The sequence below is a fragment of the Schistocerca piceifrons genome, chromosome X (genome assembly GCF_021461385.2).
Source record: "Schistocerca piceifrons isolate TAMUIC-IGC-003096 chromosome X, iqSchPice1.1, whole genome shotgun sequence".
Taxonomy (NCBI): Eukaryota; Metazoa; Arthropoda; class Insecta; order Orthoptera; family Acrididae; genus Schistocerca; species Schistocerca piceifrons.
Window position 1 is genome coordinate 78,042,156 of NC_060149.1, and position 22,315 is coordinate 78,064,470.

At 40.9% G+C, this 22,315-nt stretch overlaps 1 protein-coding gene across 2 annotated transcripts in view; it reads right to left on the reverse strand.

Annotated features, from left to right (window-relative positions):
* Nucleotides 1-22,315, reverse strand: part of LOC124723097 (carnosine N-methyltransferase) — a 202,804-nt gene that overhangs the window by 111,589 nt on the left and 68,900 nt on the right. For both annotated transcript variants that reach the window (XM_047248275.1, XM_047248274.1), the window contains exon 4: nt 14,453-14,616. In XM_047248275.1, coding sequence (XP_047104231.1) covers nt 14,453-14,616 — 164 coding nt within the window. The remainder of the gene's footprint in view (nt 1-14,452; nt 14,617-22,315) is intronic.

Genomic DNA, 22,315 nt, shown 5'->3' on the forward strand with positions numbered 1-22,315 from the left:
GAGATAAGCCAGGACGCTCCACTGTGCTTCGCACCGTCGTCATGCTACTACGTTACTCCACACAGTGTGGTCCCTCACAGACACCGCCCTAAGCCATACGGGATGATGTTTCCCACAGATCTGGTATCACGTCAGCGAACTTTGTGGTTGTTACTTCAAATGATCATGAATCATCTTTCAGTGATTGTTTTCAGGACAAATGTCATCATGAATTTGTGCAGTTAAGATAATGTTTTGTATTGCAATTTGAGAATCATCTTTTAACACAGCAAGCAACCACCTAAAAATAGCAGGAAAGTAAATTTGTGACAAGTCTTTGTCCACATGTGTTAAAGTACATTGTTGCAACTGTTTACTCTTCCCTCATCCATTATCGAGGACATTGGCGATGAGGCTATTTTCATGCATGGTTTCTGGTTCTTGCAGTGTGTTAGTTTGTTTGCTGGAGTATCATTCTGTTTTTCTCTCTGGTTGAGAGTTGCTCAAGCATATGCATTTTTGGTTGGGTGTTAGTTTGTTTTGATGGGGTTGCATATTGATAGTTTTGGTGTTGTCACAGTTTATATCCAGTGGTGCTAGTTGCATCCTGTTAATCTTCCAATGATATCTGTGTGTCACACTGGTTGTATTAGTTGATGTTGTTGGTCTGCATTGTTTGCAGTGGTCCATCAGCACATTTTTCATATTTTTGTAACAATTCAAGTCCCATGACTGGTAATGTATTTTCGCCTACTGTATGCGTATCCTTCTCTATCATCGCACCTGTCCCATCATTCAGTTACAAGAGCAGCAAATTCAGAAACTGCTGCAGGGTTTAACACAGCACTCTCAGGTTTTGTCTGCAAAAGCCATGCCTCAGCATGCTGTTCCCATTTCTGCACCAAAGGTTTGGGTGTCTGATGGCCAGGAGGACTGGGTCATGTACTGTCAACAATTGGTGTTTCATTTCATAGGCCCACAGCATATAAAATTCACAATGCAGTGCTCACTTTCTTGCAAGTGCAGGAGTAAAAATCTTTAGTATGTGTTCTCAGTTTTTGCTGGACCCTCATCCAGAACACATAGACAATGACTTATTGGAGGAACAGATGGTTGTGCATTTCTGTTGTAGTAAAAGTCACCTCCAGTTGCAGCCTGTGTGCACTTCGTTACGAGCTACTGGCCAACAGTCTTCCCCACAGTCTTCAAGTAAGTGTGTTCACGAGCCGTATCCAGAAAGTGTGTCCAGAAGTTTTTTGTATGGCTTGCTGAGTCACCTTCAGTCAGGTATACAATGCAGTATTTGGTTTTGTAATCACAGAATTCCATGGTGGCAGTCCCGCCACTATTGGCCCAGCCCTGGCCTGTGATGCTATCGGGCACTGACCTTCTTGTCAGCAGTTCGGTCCTGTTGACACTGGGCCTATTGTGGCAGGGCGTCATCTTGGTATCTCTCCTGTCAGTGCTAACCCTGTCAAGGCCAGCCGGCCGGCCGGAGTGGCTGTGCGGTTCTAGGCGCTACAGTCTGGAGCCGAGCGACCACTACGGTCGCAGGTTCGAATCCTGCCTCGGTCATGGATGTGTGTGATGTCTTTAGATTAGTTAGGTTTAATTAGTTCTAAGTTCTAGGCCACTGATGACCTTAGAAGTTAAGTCGCATAGTGCTCAGAGCCATTTGAACCAAGGCCAGCCCTCCTGTCACTGCCAAGTCTGTCAATGGTGACGTCTGCCCCGTTATCCATCCGCACGCAGCTGACCTTGTCCTGGCTGGCCCTCATGTCATCACTCAGTCCGTCAATGACAACATCAGTCCTGTCTTCAGTCCGTCCATCACTAGACCTGTTCCAACTAGCCCTCCTGTCATTGCAAAGCCTGTCAGTGATGATGTCATTCATGTGATCAGTCTTTATGTTGCCGACACTGTCATGGCCAACCTTCCAGCCATCACTATGTCTGTATGCAACAACATCTGTCCCGTTGTCAGACTGCAAGTCGCCTGCCCTACAGTTGTTGGCAAGTCGGTTTGCAATGCTCTCAGTCCTGTAGTCAGTATGTGAGTCACCAGCCATGCTCTCAGTCCTGTAGTCAGTATGTGAGTCACCAGCCATGCTTGCTCTCCAGTTATTGCCATGTCTGTTCGCGTTGACGTCGGTCTGTTCATCAGTCTTTGTGATGTCGGCCCCTGGCCATCGCCAACCCTGCCAATGCAGATGCCAACTGTCTAGTCAGTGTATTGATTGCTGATCCTCCAGGGCCAGTGCTCTCGCTGACACTGTTTCTGCGGTCAGTCCAGTTGTCACTACTGGCATCGCTATGACCACCCACTTCTACTGTCATTGCCGACCTTGCTGCTGGTTTCACCATCCTGGCTGGTGCCACCAATCCTGTCCTGTGTTCTTCTGGGCACTGGATTATGCCTTCGTGGAAGTTTCACTGAACGCCCCTCCAGCACCAGGCCTTTTCTTTTGTTGCCCGTGATGGCCAGTCGCTGTTCCCCTACATGCTTAATCTGTTGAAATCATTTTATTGTGTTAATCAGGTGTTCAATTCGTATTTTCATGTAACTGGTGCTGCAGTTGTCATAAAATATTTATGTACTTTTTCTATTCTTGCACACAAACGAGATAGACTGCAAAACATTCGAACAACCAATGCTTTAATTCTGCACAAGTGTGTGGGCACATGTCACATCAGACTAGAAGTGGTCATCCAGCAAATCCAAATAAGAAAAGTGTGAGTGGTCACAGGTTTGTTTGTCTGGTTGGGTAGTATAATAGAAATTTTGAACAAACTGCTTAGAAAACTCCAAGAACTCACTTTCAGGGCAGACACTATAAATTGTGGAAAGGGAAGCATGACATACTATTAGTTATAAACTTTATTAGGTGATATATTCCTTTTCATCCCCCCCCCCCCCCACCACCCATGAACCATGGACCTTGCCATTGGTGGGAAGGCTTGCATGCCTCAGTGATACAGATAGCCATACTGCAGGTGCAACCACAACAGAGGGGTATCTGTTGAGAGGCCAGACAAACGTGGGGTTCCTGAAGAGGGGCAGCAACCTTTTCAGTAGTTGCAGGGGCAACAGTCTGAATGATTGACTGATCTGGTCTTGTAAGATCAAACAAAACTGCCATGCTGTGATGGTACTCCGAACAGCTGAAAGCAAGGGGAAACTACAGCTGTAATTTTTCCTGAGGGCATGCAGCTTTACTATATGGTTAAATGATGATGGCATACTCTTGGGTAAAATATTCCAGAGGTAAAATAGTCACCCATTCAGATCTCTGGGAGGGGACTACGCAGGAGGACGTCATTATCAGGAGAAACAAAACTGACATTCTACAGGTCGGAGCTTGGAATGTCACATCCCTTACTTGGGCAGGTAGTTTAGAAAATTTAAAAAGGGAAATGGATAGGTTAAAGTTAGATATAGTGGGAATTATTGAAGTTCGGTGGCAGGAGGAACAAGACTTCTGGTCAGGTGAATACAGGGTTATAAATACATAATCAAATATGGGTAATGCAGGAGTAGTTTTAATAATGAATAAAAAAATAGGAATGCGGGTAAGCTACTACGAACAGCATAGTGAACGCATTACTGTAGCCAAGATAGACGCGAAGCTCACACCTACCACAGTAGTACAAGTTTACATGCCAACTAGCTCTGCAGATGATGAACAGATTGAAGAAATGTATGACGAGATAAAAGAAATTATTCAGATACTGAAGGGAGACAAAAATTTAGTAGTCATGTGAGACTGGAATTCAATAGCAGGAAAAGGAAGAGAATGAAAAATAGTGGGTCAATATGGAATGGGGATAAGGAATGAAAGAGGAAACCGCCTGGTAGAATTTCGCACAGAGCATAAATTAATCACAGTTAACACTTGGTTTAAGTATCATGAAAGAAGGTTATATAAGTGGAAGAGGCCTGGAGACACTGGAAGGTTTCAGATAGATTACATAATGGTAAGACCAAGATCTAGGAACCAGTTTTTAAACTGTAAGACATTTCCAGGGGCAGATGTGGACTCTGACCACAATCTGTCTGTTATGAGCTGTAGATTAAAACTGAAGAAACTGCAAAAAGGTGGGAATTTAAGGAGATGGGACCTGGATAAACTGAAACAACCAGAGGCTGTAGAAGAGTTCCAGGAAGAGCATTAGGGAACGACTGACAAATACGGGGGAAAGAAATACAGTACAAGAATAATGGGTAACTTTGAGAGATGAAATAGTGAAGGCAGCAGAGGATCAAGTAGGTAAAAAGACGAGGGCTAGTAGAAATCCTCGGGTAACAGAAGGGATATTGTATATAATTGATGAAAGGAGGAAATATAAAAATGCAGTAAATGAAACAGGCATAAATGAGTACAAACATCTGAAAAATGAGATCGACAGGATGTGCAAAATGGCTAAGCGGGGATGGCTAGAGGACAAATGTAAGGATGTAGGGGCATATATCACTAGGGGTAAGGTAGATGCTTCCTACAGAAAAATTAAAGAGACCTTTGGAGAAAAGAGAACCACTTGCATGAATATCAAGAGCTCAGATGGAAAACCAATTCTACGCAAAGAAGGGAAATCAGAAAGGTGGAAGGAATGTATAAAGGGTTTATACAAGAGTGATGCACTTAAGGGCAATATTATGGAAATGGAGGAGGATGTAGATGAAGAAGAAATAGGAGATATGATATTGCATGGAGAGTTTCACAGAGCACTGAAAGTCGAAATAAGGCTCCAGGAGTAGACAACATTCCGTTAGAGCTACTGATAGCATTGGGAGAGCCAGCCATGACAAAACTCTTCCATTTGGTGAGAAAGATGTATGAGGCAGGTGAAATACCTTCAGACTTCAAGAAGAATATAGTAATTCCAATCCCAAATAAAGCAGGTGTTGACACGTGCAAAAATTACCGAACTATCAGTTTAATAAGTCACAGCTGCAAAATACTAACATGAATTCTTCACAAAAGAATGGAAAAACTGGTAGAAGCCCACCTCAGGGAAGATCAGTTTGGATTCCATAGAAATATTGGAACAAGTGAGGCAATACTGACCCTACGACTTATCTTAGACAATAGAGTAAGGAAAGGCAAACCTACATTTCTAGCATTTGTAGACTTAGAGATAGCTTTTGGCAATGTTGACTGGAATACTCTCTTTCACATTCTGAAGGTGGCAGGGGTGAAATAGAGGGAGCGAAAGGCTATTTACAATTTGAACAGAAACCAGATGGCAGTTATACGAGTCGAGGGGCATGAAAGAAAAGCAGTGGATGGGAAGGAAGTAAGACAGGTTTGTAGCCTATCCCTGATGTTATTCAATCTGTATATTGAGCACGCAGTATGGAAACAAAAGAAAAATTTGGAGTAGGAATTAAAATCCATGGAGAAGAAATAAAAACTTTGAGGTTTGCCTATGACATTGTATTTCTATCTGAGACAGCAAAGGACCTGGAAGAGTAGTTGAACAGAATGGACAGCATCTTTACAGGAGGATAAAGATGAACATCACAAAAGCAAAACAAGGATAATGGAATGTAGTTGAATTAAATCAGGTGGTGCTGAGGGAATTAGATTAGGAAATGAGAAACTTAAATTAATAGATGAGTGTTGCTATTTGGGGAGCAAAATAACTGATGATGGTAGAAGTAGAGAGGATATAAAATGTAGACTGGCAATGGCAAGGAAAGGAAAGCATTTCTGAAGAAGAGAAATTTGTTAACATTGAGTGTAGATTTAAGTGTCAGGAAGTTTTTTCTGAAAGTATTTGTATGGAGTGCAGCCCTGTACGGTAGTGAAACATGGACAATAAATAGTTCAGACAAGAAGACAATAGAAGCTTCTGAAATGTGGTGCTGAAGATTAAATGGGTAGATCACCTAACTAATAAGGAGGTACTGAACAGAATTGGAGAGAAGAGAAATTTGTGGCGCAACTTGACTAGAAGAAGGGATTGACTATAGGACATGTTCTGAGGCAGCATGGACCGTGAAAATCTTAGAGGGAGACCAAGAGATGAACACACTAAGCAGATTCAGAAGGATGTGGGTTGCAGTAGGTACTTGGAGATGCAGAAGCTTGCACAGGATAGAGTAGCATGGAGAGCTGCATCACACCAGTCTCTGGACTGAAGACCACAACAACAACATTCCTTTTCATATCATCCAGTGCTAAGAAGGACATTTGTTATAAAACTGCAACTGATACATGATTAGCAGCCAAAATTAGCATGCCTGAATATTTGTAGAATATTCATAAAACTAATGTGTTGTCATAGATATTCTTAACAACAATTTAGGCAGACAGACAACTAGTCATGTACTATGAGCCACCTAATATGGCCTTACAGTTAATGATACTGCACAATACATATACTAAAGTAATGGAATGAAAAATATTTAAACATGTTGGTCAGCCACTGCAATACACCCTAATAACAATATCCCACAACTGCTCAAAAAATTACTGTATTTGAAGACATGTACCAGCATCATGGAATGTGGCAGGCCAAGAAAAGATAACAGTGACAAGGTTGCCAGGTTACTCAACTCACAACTAGCATAACTCATGTGCTGTACTACAGTGGCACTCACCTGAAGATGGCCAGAAGTCTCTGCGCCGAAATATCGTGGCAGGACGTTACTGATATCCGGCAGTTCTCCCGTGTTTTTATGGAACAGCATAACTCATACTTACATAAAATGAACAAGATGAAACATGGGATGTCTGTTGCTGTTAGCCCATGACTTTACTGCAAGTATCAATTTATGTCTACTTATTACCAAATTTACCTCTGTTCAGTCTATGAGATTCACTTTATTTACCCTCTTAACATAGAGCCCTGAGTTGCCTCATTTTATTATTTTGCGGAAACTTAAACTCCTGAGTATACTGAGGCAACTTAAGAACAAACCTTCAAAACATAAAACCCCTCTTATATCCATTTCAGCATTAATATTTAAGTAATGATTTTTCCATCATGTGGAGCCACAGTAATGCAAAACTTGCAGAAAGATCGTTTTGAAGGTCTGTTCTTAAGTTGCCCAAGTATACACAGGAGTTAAAGTTTCTGTCAAAATAATAAAATAATGAAAGTCATCTGACTTGTGTGGTTCCAAACAATTCAGACAATTTTTTAAATTTGTAACACCTGATAGTGGCCTAAGGTTGAAATCTAGATTGCGTAATGAAGCATATCGTACAGTCAAATAGAGGTTATAGCTTTCTGTAAGTGACAGTTAAGTGTTTGGCCGCTAGAGAGCATCCAGTTCTACATTTGTAGCCTGGCTGTCATGTCTTGGTTGAGGTGGTTGCCATTAGATATTCTTTAATGTGTGCAGCATTGGATACTCAGCAACAAAATGTGCATTTTCAACCTGTGTCCTGTATTATTGTTTAGGCAATGTTTCCAAAAAAGGATGGCTCTAGTGATCCTGAGTTTGATATTGAATTTAGCAGCTCAGAAAGTGAAGAAGAATGTGATATTACTTCAGTAGAGACTGAAATTGACAACAGTTTGCCAGCTGAGTGACAAGTACTGGCCAGTGGTACGAGATTTCTGTCCACAGGAAACCATTTTGAAATACAAGTTTAGACTTCACAGCTACACAGAAACTAAAAAAATGACTTCAAGTTGCAGGACATTTTAGTCAAAGCCCAGTGCACAAGTATACTTGAGATTTTATTACTGATGCCCTTCAAAATTTTGTAACTCATTATTTTGAGCTTTAAAAGCTATATTTATGTGTCTATATGTAGTGACATTCAATATAGGATGTTTTTCATTAATAACAAAAAAATTTTTATTGTAATTTGGGGAAAAAAAACACAGTATGTTAAGGGGTTAAGAATGGGTTGAACTGTTTGGGAATTGAGTCTCCTGGCTTACTTGTTTTGTTATTTCTCCTTGGGCTGCCATATTTCATAACACTGGTACTTCTCTTCGCATACCATGATTTTTCAAGCAATTATAGAAAGTTATCATAATATGAGATGTATTGTTGTAGCTGACTCATATGCTTCAATATTATTCGTTCCATTACTTACTTATACCAGATGAAGTGCGCAAGTCATGAAAGTGGGCCAACATTTGATGGCTCATAGTTAGGCATCTGTTTAAATTTAAAACAGCTTTGCCATTTTATTAATGCCTTGTGACTATTGACTATATAGGCAATTTAATTTGTGACTTCACTCAGCTATCAAACAGAGTTTTATATTGTATATTCTTTTCATCATTGGATGACATGAAACCGAATACATCATGCATATAAAGTTTATGATTAATAATATGCTGCACTTCCTAGGAATGTGACCATTTACAGAATATTTGTATAGAGCGATACTGAATAAGTTCACAATTATTAATTTTGGCTACATAACAATTGGTTTATTTAAGTTTGATGTGTTGTAGTATTATCAATTTGACAGATTTTATACTTTATTAGGAACTTTCATTCACCATATTATCTATCATGGTATCAGGATGCTACTGTAAATGAAGCATTGTGCCCTAACACCAGTCATGCAATAAATGAGAGCCGAATGTTGTGGCAACACCCTTGAATGAATTCCCACATTATAAATTGTTACTCCTCCACTTGAACCTATGATAGTTAGTTAGTTATCTGTTTCATGGAGCAGCTGAATGATTATTGCATCAAAATGATGTGGAATGAGTCAGTTTACAGGGTACGGATACATAATTCATGTTAACATTAATGAACATATATTTTTAGTCCTACTCATGCAACTACACTTAAAAACTAGGGCTTTTTAACACACTATCAGTTTTTAATTTTTTTCTAAAAAAAAAAAAAAAAAAAAGACATACATGGAATGAATTTAAAACTTGCCTTGTTACCTGTCAGACATTTTAGGTTTTATTGGACAAAAGAGCAAAAATTTATGTTGTTTCATACTGAATTCATTTCTGAGCCACTGACAGCTTATTAAGGTGTAATAGAGGTCATTTTTTCCTCTAGTGTTGTAGGGACAGACCTCAGTATTCTTCTCAGGTTGTGATGGATTACTTGTGATGAATTTCATTAGCGAACATACACATTAGAGTGGTGCAGTTAACCTGCTTGGTTTTGTGCAATCAATATTTTATTTCTAAGTGACAAGTCAAAAAAAATGTTCCACACAATATTATCAAGAGTAAATATGCAAAATATGTCAAGAAGTTATCTGCTTGTTTCCAAGATTAGCAATCATACAAAGAACAAAAGCAGCTGACTTAACTGTCAGTAATACGCTCCTTCCAGTTCAATTGTTCATCAATATTTATGCCCAAAAATTTGGTGCATTCTACACTGTTTACTGACTGCTGTCCATGTGCTACATCAATTGTTGATATGACATTATTTGTTGTACATAACTGAATATAGTGTGTTTTCTCTCAAAATTATGACCCAAACAAATTTCATAGAACCACTTAATAATGCTTTGAAACACATCATTAACAATCTTTTCTCTTGCTTCCTCTCTAATGGGACTTATTATTACACTAGTAAAGGTACCAACCCTACTTGATGAATGTTAAGCGGAAGATCATTCACATATTTAAGGAATACGAGTGATCCCAAAACAAACCTGGTGGGCAGTGTGATTTCTCTCCAGTGACTATAATTTTCTCTCCTTTCAATATTGTTTGAATTATTCAGCACAACCTTTTGCATTCTCTTTGTTAAGTATGACTAAACCCAATTGTGTGTAAAGCCACCAATTCCATAAATCTTAAGTTTTTCTAAGAGAGTAACATGATCTACACAGTTAAACACCTTGGGAAGGCCACAAAAAAATACTGACTGGCAATATTTCATTATTTAAGGCTTGTACATTTAGTGAGTGAATCTATAAATCGCATTTTCAGTGGAGCAACCTTTCTGGAATCCAAACTGTAACATGGTAAGTGAATTACTTCTATTTAAATGTGGGATTACTCTTGCAAACGTTACTTCCTCCGGTATTTCAGAAAAACATGTTAGTAAGGAAATTGGACAACTAATCATGTAAGTCTTTCTTGTCATCTTTCTTGGAAAGAGGTTTAACAGCTGCATACTTTAATCTGTCTGGAAAAATTCTCTATGCCATGAAGCACTACATTTATCACTAAGGACACTGCTTATTAAGCAAGAACAAATTTTCAAAATTATGTTTGAAATTCCATCAACAGCATACGAGCTTTTGCTTTTTAGAATTCTATTAATTTCAGTGCAGGATTTTGGTGCTACTTCTATTCACTTCAAGTTTTATAGAATGACAGTCTTAATATATTCTCTTGTTTCTTCAACTGAACTATTTAATCCTATTTTTGCTGCTACTTTTAGAAAGTGATAGTTGAAAATACTTGCAACTTTTGAATTGTCAGTCACAACATTGTCATTTAGTTTAATTGTTGTTCTATCTTGTACACTAACTAGTCTGCCTATCTCCCATTTCATGACATCCCATACAGTTTTAATCTTGTTATCTGCATTATTTATTTTGTCAGGACATGCATATTTCCGGACATTTTAATAACTTTCCTTTTTTGTAGAATGCAAATAACGTTGGATCTTGACTTATTCTAGCTTCTATAAATTTCCCTTTTTCTCTTACATTAAATTTTGATTCCTTCAGTTATTCATGGCTTACTTTTTTTTAAATGGACTTTCTGGATAACATTTTAGGGAAGCTACTTTCAAATATTGACAGAAATTTACTATGGAATATACTGAATTCTACATTAGCATCTCTTTCTATATATACAGGAGTTGGACAAAAATATGGAAACATCAAAAACAAAACACATTACCACACCTAATATGGTTTAAGAAACCTGTTGGCATTCAAAAGAGCTTCCAGTCACTTCAAAGTCAGGAAATATTGGTCCTGTATGGTTTTCAAGGTGATCTTACACCACTTTTCTTGGTAATGATGATGGAGACTGATAGCGAACACACACCCTTCTCTCAAAAACAGACCGAAAAGGATAAATAACATCGAGATCTTTGACTGTGGTGGCCAGGAAGGATGCGACAATTCATTCTTCTACTCACAAAACCAATCATGGACTATGTGACTTGTGTGAACAACGGCCCTGTCATCCTGGAACACATCATCGCCACTAGGGAAGAAACACTGTGCCATGGTATGGACCTGATCAGTCAAAATGATCACATAATCCTTGGCAGTAATGCAGCCTTTCAGAGTAACCACGATGCCCATGGAATACTACAATATGGTTGTCCAAATCATCACCAAACCCACACAATGTTTCATTCTTGGGATGCAAACTCGACCAGAAGTTGGAAACAGTGTGAAACAAGATACATCTGACCAAATAACTTTCTTCCATGGCTCCAAAGTCTAGGTTTTATGGCTTCATCTCCACATTTTCCTGTTACGGACATTTGCATCACTGATGGGTGGTTTTGGAATCCCAGACTGCCCTGTTAGTCCCTGCTAATGGAGTTCCCTTTGTGTTGTTTTGATATTGACAGAGTTAATGAGTGCAACATTCAGTTGTGTGGTGACTTTTGCAGCTGTAATCCTCTTATTTTTCATCACAAAACTCTTCAATGATAATCTGTCATGATCACCCAATATACACTTTCATCTGCATTGTGACGCAGCGTGTATGCGGTATAAATCTTCAATCTGCTGCCACCTGAAACACCAAACCCTTCGGCCACCTTGCTTACAGATGCACTAACCATACGAGCACAATCAATTTGCTGACATTTGAATTCACTTAGCTCCAACATAACACACTCACAACTACACAGAACACTGTTGTGCCCATGACTGACACTTGCAATGTATTGAGGGCATTGCACTGGTGCCATTCATGGTCAAAAACAAGACCACAACCTGCAGGCTTGGCCAGCTTCACATTTTTGTTGAAGCATTTCCCATGGTGTTTCCGTATTTTTGCCCAACCCCTGTACCTCATCCCATACCACCTCTTTTCACTTATTCTTAAAACATTGTATCCTGTTCTCATTAATAAGCTTCTCTGTTGTGTGTGAACATGCCTCAGGGCTGTAAGGTACTACAGTGTTTATTTCCATTAACAATTTGGTACACATTACTTGTTTCAGCCTATGCATAGTCAATAAAAATGTTATCAATCAGGGTCCTGCTATCCTCTGAACTTAGAGATGTGTCACCTACTATCTCCTACTAAAGTTTCACCTTATTGGTTTTCAAATTGTGGCAGAGCAATGGTACTAATTCTGAGTTCTCAGCATTTCAAGGACAGAATACAGAAACTCCGCTAAATGTATGAGCTCTAGTTTGCTCAGCAGAGAGGACATCCTCTTAAGGGCACACATCTGGGACAATAATATTTCATCATCCAATATTTCACCTGTTATACGTACAACCATCTTCAAAGTGAGTCAGTGACTGACTTAAAACCACTTGATGAATAATATATTATGGAATAAAATGTACATACATCAGAGATAAGACAGTCAACACAACAGTGCCAGCCATGTGTACAACTTTGTGTGTCTAAGAAGAAAACATAACAAGTGCTGAGTCAGTAAATACACAGTGCTTGCTATGTTTTATTTCTACACAAATAAAGTTTTATCTGGCATTGTTGTGTAGACTGTCTTATCTCTGACACATGCATATTTTACTCCACAGTATATCTCTATGTCAAATGGTTTTAATTCAGTCACTGACACACCTCGAAGATAGCTGTATGGTCAACAGCTGATGTATCAGAAGATCAAATACTGCTGCCCTGGATGCACGCCTGAAAGATGATAGCATAACCATGGACAACTTTTAACACTTTGCTGCTACTCTGAATACTACACAGCTAATCTTAACTTTAATAGACAGACACTCAATGCTACATAGTAGTCATTCCAAAAAATCTTATATTGAAATAGTAAGGACACCAAGAGTCTCAAACAGTACAATCTCTCGATTTCTCATACAAAACAGTCGTATTTCGTAAATCTGAGGCACCGTCACTTTCTTTTCAACTATCAGTCTTGTGATAGAACCAACCATAAATAGTTTTTTGTTGACTTTTTCTCAAAATAGACGTACCACATAAGCACAAGAGAACTCTGCATTGACAATAATTGTTTTCACAAGAATCTCTGCAACTGAATAACAGAAAACAGAAGTGAAATCATGAGAATAAAACAATTAGGACTCTGGAAATTTTCAACCATCAAAACACAAGGAAGGAACACAGTTGCAGAAGCATTTAAATGTGTTCCGCATAATGTTGTAAATATTGTGGCTGTGTGAAATGAATGACAAAAGAATCAGCTTTCTAGACAATGACAGGAAGATACAGTAAAGACATGACATAGAAAACTAAGAAGAGAAGGAAGGAAAATTACAGTCTAATATACCATCAGAGATAAAGCCATTATAGGTGGAGTCCTAGCACAGACAGAGAAGAGTATCAGCTTTGCTCATCTAAAAGGAACTGTCTTGGTATGATTTAGGGAATAGAAATCTAGCCATTTCACTCTTAATCATCTTGTGTTGTAAAGGGCAGCACATGAGAAAATGATATTAGGGTAGAAAATGATGGAATTAGAATGATGGGGAGAAAGATCCAAGTTTTACATCTTGTTGGTGATGAGTTAACTAATGATGGAGCACAAGTTAAGATTTGCATTGAGATAGATGGGGTAGGAAGCAAATTGTGTCATTTTCAAAGGAATGCTTCCTAGTATTCACCTTAAACAGTTTAAGGAAATTGACGAAAACCTAAATCTGGATGACTAGATGATAATTTAAACCACTGCCCCCAATGTAAGCGTAATGTGCTAACCACTGCACCACCTCACTTGGTATTTGGAATGGAAACCATGGCACAAAAGCGCAGAGATTTGAGGAGGGGGGAAGGGAGAGAGGGGGAGGGAGAAAACAGGAGAGAGGAGGGAAGAGTGATAGAGGAGGAGAGGGATGGACAAAGAGGGGGAGGGGGAGGGAGGGAGGGAGGGAGGGAGGGAGGGAGGGAGGGAGGGAGGGAGGGAGGGAGGGGGAGATAGAGAGAGGGAGAGAGGGTCATAGTGTTTAAGGTTTTTGGTAGTCTCTCAAAATTAAGTAAGGTAAAGAGGAAGCAGCCTATTTCCTTCCTCATTCTTTGCCTTCCTGAACAAATGCTCTAACAACATTGTCACTGACAGGAAATTAAACCCCAATCTTTATCTTTATAAAGTAGGTGGCAATATTTCCTAAGTACAACAAACAACACAGAAAGCATTTACCTAAAGCTCGCTCAGTGACACAAATTTGAATACCCATGCAACATAATTCATTAATTTGCTTTAAAAATTTAGATCAGTTGGTACAATAACATAATGTGTGTTTTCCTTTCTTTTCTGATGAAGGCTTTGGCTGAAAGCTCAGTGTGTAACAATCTTCTTCTTGTGCCTGTCTGCAATTAAATGTGTCATCTCTATGGTGAATAACATAACTACTCTCATATTACTCACGCCTTTTCAGTGGAGAAATGGTTGTCAATAGCTTCAAGTATTGGTTTATAGCATTGGTCCCTCTCGAGAGCTCCCTCAACAGTCCAATCACGATACACACTTTTCAATGTTGCCTGCAGTTTCTCAATGTCTTGCCAGGTAGGTGGCTCATCACGTCCACCTCTCTAAAAATATAGCAAAGAAAGCGTAAAGTATTACTTGATGCCAGCAGCTTATAATACTTCAAGTTCACAATGTTTAATCTGACACAGTCACAAAATGTTGACTAAAGAAACTTACAAGTGTTTTCAATAAGATAAATTTAAGAACTACAGCTTTGTAGCATACATGGAAATCTAAGTATTTGGAGACTTTCAGTAGACATCAGACAGAGTGTAAATGGAAAGTTCATTTGGAAGGCACATGTTTACAGCTAAATGCAGAGCTACCTTTACCCTCGGATCATTGCCTACTCAGAACCCTCAATGTATTGAAATTCATTTATTGTGCAACTGCATTTCTTGACATTCTAAGGGATAGTATTTTGGTGCACTTTTAAACATTCATTGAGGCTATCAATTACATTACATGATTCCTTATTGCCTACAACATGAATTATATGAAACCTTCAAATTTCCATAGTATGATATTTGTCACAATAATGATGTATCCTCCAGCTCATATAAAACATAAATATAAAACCAAGTATCTCTCCTCTGAGTTGTCTGGCACATATTCTCTGGGATTTTGGTAAATATTTTCTCTTTTGTTTTTCACTGTGTAGATGAATCAGCCTACACAAATATTGTTCATCATGTGTTTCATGTAACACATAGTGTTAATGAAAAATGTTGGTCTGCTTCCTTTTATGAACAAAATGGGAGAATTTTATGTGATCATTCAACAGAGTGGTCTCAAATTAATCCATTGCAATATTCGGTTTAGATACACATATTAACAGGAACAGTAAAATATGAAGTGTAATCAGTACCCCAGGAGTGGGTGAGTGAGTAGCACTCCTACATAGTGCCAGTAGACAGCACAACACAGGCCAGCACATGTGATGGGGTGACTCAGGATAGGAGGACATGACAAAGCAATATTTACAGAACATGATTTTATGGTGCAACCATCCGCAGCTTAGATGACACATGTTAATGAATTTCTTTAAAAATGTTTTATTAAAATCTTCTAAAAAATTTTTGGAAACCATGTTAGCTGTTGATAATCCTTTATTCCAAGATTATACGCGGCCAGCTACACAACATTGTAATCGCATCTTCAGGAAAAAAATAAATAAATAAATAAATAAAATCTATGAAAACATATGTTGATTTGCAGAAAATTAATAATACAAAACATGTTGGATACCTAAACCAGAAAAAGAGGGAGTGAAATACTTACACAGCTAATTTAACATTAGGCCTTTGAAATAGTACGGTCTCCCAGTGTTCATATGGCACTTGTCATTAGCATTGACAGTTAAAATGGATGTTGAATAATCCAGAAAAAGAAAACCAAGAATTAGTGGTTTTAGGCCATGTAACAGTCCACTGCAAGTCACACTCTTAGACCTAACAAAGGCAACATAGCACAAGAAACTCAAAAAACTACAGGGGAACTAACTTACACTAAAGTACAAGAACGATGGCTCAACAGTACTGCAGAATTTGTGAAAATAGCAAAAACCACATATAGAGACTGTGGCTCTGCCTGCAGCAGGAAGGTCATACCACCGCATTAAGGTGTGAACATAACCAAGTGTTGGAGAAAACTGATGTTGGGCAATGTGCCACGAGAGAGCGAGTAAGAAGTAGGGGAATAAAGTGATAGAGGGCATGAAAGTGGCGAGGAAGTAACACTGCTACATTTTTTGTCTATGTAATGACTCCCAACCTTTGTTTCAAAACTGTTAATTTCCTGCCACTCTATCAACATATTCCACTATTTCTTACTTGCCCTTTCACAGCACATTGCCCAACATAATTTTTCTCTGGCACTTGGTTATATCCATACCTTCATGCAGTGATACGACCTTCCTGCTGGAGACATTTTACAGCACTGGTGAGCCATCATTCCTTTACTTTACCATAAGTTAGTTTTCCAATACTTTTTCAGGTTTCTTATGATATGTTCCCTTTTTAGGTCTAAAAATGCGACTTGCAGCAGTCAGTTATATGGCCTACACCCACTATTTCTTGGTTTTCTTTTTCTGGATTACTCAACATACATTTTAAATGGCAATGCTTATGCCAAGTACCATCTGAATATTGGGAGATCATACTATTTCAATGGCCTAATGTTAAATAAGTTATGCAAGTATTTCACCGCTTCTTTTTCTGGTTTAGGTATCCAACATGTTTGGTATTATTAATTTGCTCCTAACTGATACTACATGTTTTTGTAGCTTTTTTCACCTGAAGAAGGGATTGCAATATTTGAAACCAGTCATGTATAATCTATGAATAAAGGATTATCAACAGCCTATGAGCTTCCATAAGTTTTTTAGACGATTTGAAGAAAACATTTTAAAGAAATCTGTTAACAATATTTACAGATAATGTAAGTGTTAAAGGACATGTTTTTAAACCAAATATCACACTATATTAATTTGAGATCACTTTATTGAATGGGCACATAAAACCTCATTTTACAAAATATTTTGTTTATAATAAGAAATTTTTCATTTACATTGGGCTTCTGCTTAAACAAACGCAGTATCACTTTGAACTGACTCCATCTACACATTACAGAAACAAAATTTTAAATACTTGCCGGAACACTAGGTAAAAATATAACTGATGGGACTTAGGAAATCACCTGTTCTTCATTATTCTTCAAATCAACTATAAACATAATCACAATGTTCTTCTGATTAAGTACAAGTCACAGATAAACTCAAGCCTCAGCACACCATTCAGGATTAATAGTGTAGATTTATCTTTTCTCTCCCCCTCCCACCCCTGCCCATCTCTTTTGTTTATTATGTTGTACACAAGCCCAATAATTTTATGGCACTGTATAGAACTCACACTGCCATGTCCATTGTGGGTCGCCATCAATTCAGTTTTCTGAGATTGTATTTCAAACACACAAATTCACATCTACTAAGCAAACAAGTCAAGCACAGAAAATCACAAGGCTGATAATTTTCAATGACATGAAGTACACAACAACTGAAATTCTTTGCAACAGAAGATATAGCAACAATATGAAGGTAAAGTAATGAAAACTTCAGTTACCATCAAATTGAATATGCTATAATAATATAGCAACAGCTTTTACAAAAAAGGAGAGAGATTGGAAAAATAATAACTATTAGATATATGCACACAACATATTAAGGCAATAATAATTCTATTTATCAAGAAGTGACTGGTGAAATAAAATGCGGGAAAAAAGACACTGTTGTGACTCGCCGATCATTCAAAGCGCCGCCGCGCAATTATGCATGTCCTCTACATGCGGCGCTGTCTGCCAGCCATGCAGCAGCTGCGCCACCTAAGCGGCCAGCCGAATAGCGGCCACTAGACTGGGACTGAGTGCTCATTCGAATGCTAATGTGTACACATGTCTTGCTTGTCAACTTACTCTGTGACTTATACGTGTTGTGTCATTCTGAAACATATTTGTTAAACTTGACGTTATAACAATTGGGGACGAGGATGGGATCCTGTGTCTTTGTCCTTTGCTGAAATGTGCTCACTTCTGTCTGTCTATTTTCAAAAGCAAACACATGTGGTAGCCTCTCGTGTGACCTTTTATCATTGTCAAAAACAGCCACATCAATCCTATCGCGCTTGGGCTGCTGAACTTCACGGCCTCAGTCGAAATTGCCAATTTGTTACTGATGTTCACAAAGAATCCTATGCCGATTCCATGGTACGGGATGCTATTATCCGGTCGGCGCCCGACAAAGAAGTTCAGCAACGTGCCCTTCAGTTGGCGAATCCAACTCTAGATGAAGTTCTCTCCATTGCGCAGTCTTTTGAAATTTCTCGTGCCACTGGGGCACAAATAGAGGCGTGGGATGATGTCGGGGGAATACAACCTCTGTCCACTGCTGACGACGCGTGCGGCGCGTCCCCGCCGGCGAACGTGACCGCAGTGCGCTCCCACGCGCAGCCTCGGCCTAGCCATAAACAACCCGCTAAGAAACTGCAGCAAAATCCCCGGCAATTTCCTTCATGTCCGCGGTGTTTTACGAAGCATTCACGCGAGGATTGTCCCCAACATTGGACTGTGTGTCACAAGTGCAAAAAGAGAGGTCATGTGTCTTCCGTTTGCAAATCCGACCGCATACATGATGTTCATGAACATGACGCTGATTCTGTGTTGTCTGTCAATTGCACTTCTTCCCTTTCAGGGAAGTTATTCCTCACTGTCCAAATACTTGGTCGAGATGTTCGCATGCAAGTGGATACCGGTTCTGCTGCCACTATAATTAATTCTCAGACGTATCTTCAGTTGGGTTCTCCACTCCTGTCACCTGTCACTCGGCAATTACGGACGTACAATAAACAGAAGATTTCTCTCTTGGGACAGATTAACGCTGAGGTATCTTACAAATCCGTCGTTCGCACTGTTCCCATATTTGTGGTCGACCAGAGCAACGCAGAAAATCTTTTTGGTTTCGATGCCTTTCGCGTTTTTGGGTTCTCCATAGATGACTCTGTCAATATTGTCTCTGATGCTATTCCTTATGCTCAACTGGATTCCTTGTCGACGACATTGTCGTCCCTTTTTTCTCCTGGGTTAGGCCGTGCAAACGACTTTGAAGCTCATATCACGCTCAAACCCACTGCTCGGCCTAAGTTTTTTCGGGTTCGGCCCATTCCTGTGGTCCTTCGTGATCGAGTAAAATGGGAGTTGGATCGTCTCACTACTTCAGGGGTCTTGCTTCCTGTCACTTCCAGTGAGTGGTCCTCTCCTGTCATCGTCGTTGCTAAGCCAAATGGTGATATTCGTCTCTGTGGCGATTTCAAAGCCACTGTAAATGCTCAATGCCTCATCGACACTTACCCTCTGCCCCGTCCTGAAGAACTGTTCACTAAACTTGCTGGAGGCCAGTATTTTTCTAAAATTGACCTGTCAGAAGCTTATCATCAACTTCCTCTCAACGCTGCTTCCCGGCAGTTTCTGGTCCTTAACACGCCTTTCGGCCTCTATCAATACCAACGCTTGCCATTCAGGGTTGCTAGTGCCCCTGCTCTCTTTCAGCGATTCTTGGAACAATTATTCCTCCCTGTCCCTGGGTGTAGCAATTACATGGACGACATTGTTGTCACTGGCTCCACCACTGAAGAACATCTTCAAAATCTCCGCACACTTTTTCATGTCTTACAGACTGCCGGTCTTAAGTGTAATCTTCAGAAAACACAATTTTTTCAGGCATCTATCATGTACTTGGGGTTTCAACTCTCTCAGGATGGTATTTGTCTGCTTCAGCAAACTGTCGCTGTGATCGATGCCCTTCCTCGCCCTACATCTGTTAAGGAACTGCAGGCCTTCTTGGGGAAAATAGCATACTATCACAAGTTTTTACTGTCTGCTGCTTCGGTGGCTCAGCCGTTGCAGCGCCTGTTGCATAAAAACGTGCCTTTTCACTGGTCCGCGTCATGCGAAGCGGCTTTCCAGAAATCGAAGACTATGCTGAAACAGGCCCCATGCCTGGCTACTTATCGACCTGGCCAACATCTTGTTCTTGCCACAGATGCCTCTCAATATGAGGTTGGTGCAGTCCTTGCGCACCATTTCTCTGACTGTTCGGAACAACCCATCGCTTGTGCCTCCAAAACGCTCATGGATGCCCAACAAAAGTATTCTCAAATTGAGAATGAAGCTTTGACCATTATTTATGCTCTTCATAAGTTTGGTGTTTTTCTCTATGGATCCAAACTTCATCTTGTTACGGATCACAAACCACTTGTTTCCTTGTTTCATCCATCAACGTCACTTCCCGACAACGCTGCACACTGCCTCCAGCGTTGGGTTATTTCCTTGTCTCGTTTCAAATATGAGATTCATTTCCGGCCAACGGCTCAACATGCAAATGCTGACGCTCTGTCTCACCTTCCCATGGGTCCTGATCAGGCATTCGATAGGGACAAACTTTTGTGTTTCCACCTGGATGTTGCTGGGCAGCAGGTTGTGGACGGGTTCCCCATCACTGGGGACAGGCTGGCGGCTGCTACGGGTTCTGACCCTACCCTCTCCCAGGTTTTACGCTGTATTCAGAAGGGTTGGCCAGATCGCCCGTTCGCTAAGACTTCTGATCCGTTGCGGAACTACTACGCTTTGCGCTACCGCCTCACGGCTAGGGATGGTGTTATCCTCCTCTCCACCGACAATGTTGTGGTACCTGCGTCTTTGCGTGCTTCGGTCTTGCGTCTCCTTCACCAAGGGCACTGGGGTGTGTCTCGCACAAAATCTCTGGCGCACCGTCATGTGTACTGGCCCGGCATCGACTCTGAAATAGCACACATGGTCGCTGCCTGCGGCCCTTGTGCGTCACGGGCCGCTGCCCCGAAGTCATCTTTGTCACCGTGGCCTTTGCCTGAGAAGCCCTGGGAGCGCATTCATGCTGACTTTGCGGGACCCTTTTTAGGTACTTATTGGCTCCTCGTAATTGACGCCTACTCTAACTTTCCTTTCATTGTCCGTTGCACGTCGCCTACCACCGCGGCAACCACTAGTGCTCTCGCCCGCATTTTTTCTTTGGAAGGCCTCCCCTCTACTCTTGTTACTGATAATGGTCCGCAATTTGCCTCTTGCGAATTTGCGGATTTTTGTGCTCGTCATGGCATTATGCATATCACGGCCCCGCCGTTCCATCCACAATCCAACAGTGTGGCTGAATGACTGGTCCGCACATTTAAGGCTCAGATGCGGATACTTCTGACTTCTTCTGCTTCTGATGATGCGCTTCTCCAGTTTCTGGCGTCTTACTGTTTCACCCCCATGGGCGACCACAGCCCGGCTGAGCTCTTACATGGCCAACAGCACCGCACGCTATTTCATCTTCTGTGGCCTTCCACCTCACAGCCACGGGTGCCTTCACTTGGCCGGTTCACCGCCGACGACCTCGTCTGGGTACGGGGATATGGCAGGTGGCCAAAATGGAGCCCGGGCCGCATCTTAAGACACCGTGGCCGACGCCTGTATGAAATCCAGATGGATACGGGTGTTGCAGTGCGTCATTCGGACCAGCTTCGGCCTCGTGTGCCTGCAAGCCTGTTCCGAATGCCGCTACACCACCTTTGGCTCTACCTGACGTTCGGGATCTTGGCATCTCTCAATACTCACAACGCAGCCCTCTCACCGTCATCGTGATGCCAGCACAAGAACGGACGCCACCAGGAGACGTGCCCATGCAGGAACCAGATGACCATCCTCTGTCAGAGCAAATCTACTCGCCTCCTCCTCCAACGGACGCCAACACATCGCCCATGTCTCCTGTCATATCAACTGGACTTGCCGCAACGGGCAGATTGATGCATGGGGCCCCAGCAGATTCGACCACTACGTCTCCTGTCATCTCAACCCGTTATCATCGGGGACACTTCTGTCCGTATGGGAAGCCTCCTCCTCGAGACTGTACGGCGAGTCAAACAACGCCTATGGACGTCAGCCATCTCCAGGACACCTCCATCAAGACCAGTGCAACAATTTCAAAGGGAGGAAAAGTGTTATGTCTCGCCGATCATTCAAAGCGCCGCCGCGCAATTACGCGCGTCTTCTACGTGCGGTGCTGTCTGCCAGCCATGCAGCAGCTGCGCCACCTAAGCGGCCAGCCAAGCAGCGGCCGCTAGACTGGGACTCAGTGCTCATTCGAATGCTAACGTGTACATATGTCTTGCTTGTCAACTTACTCTGTGACTTACA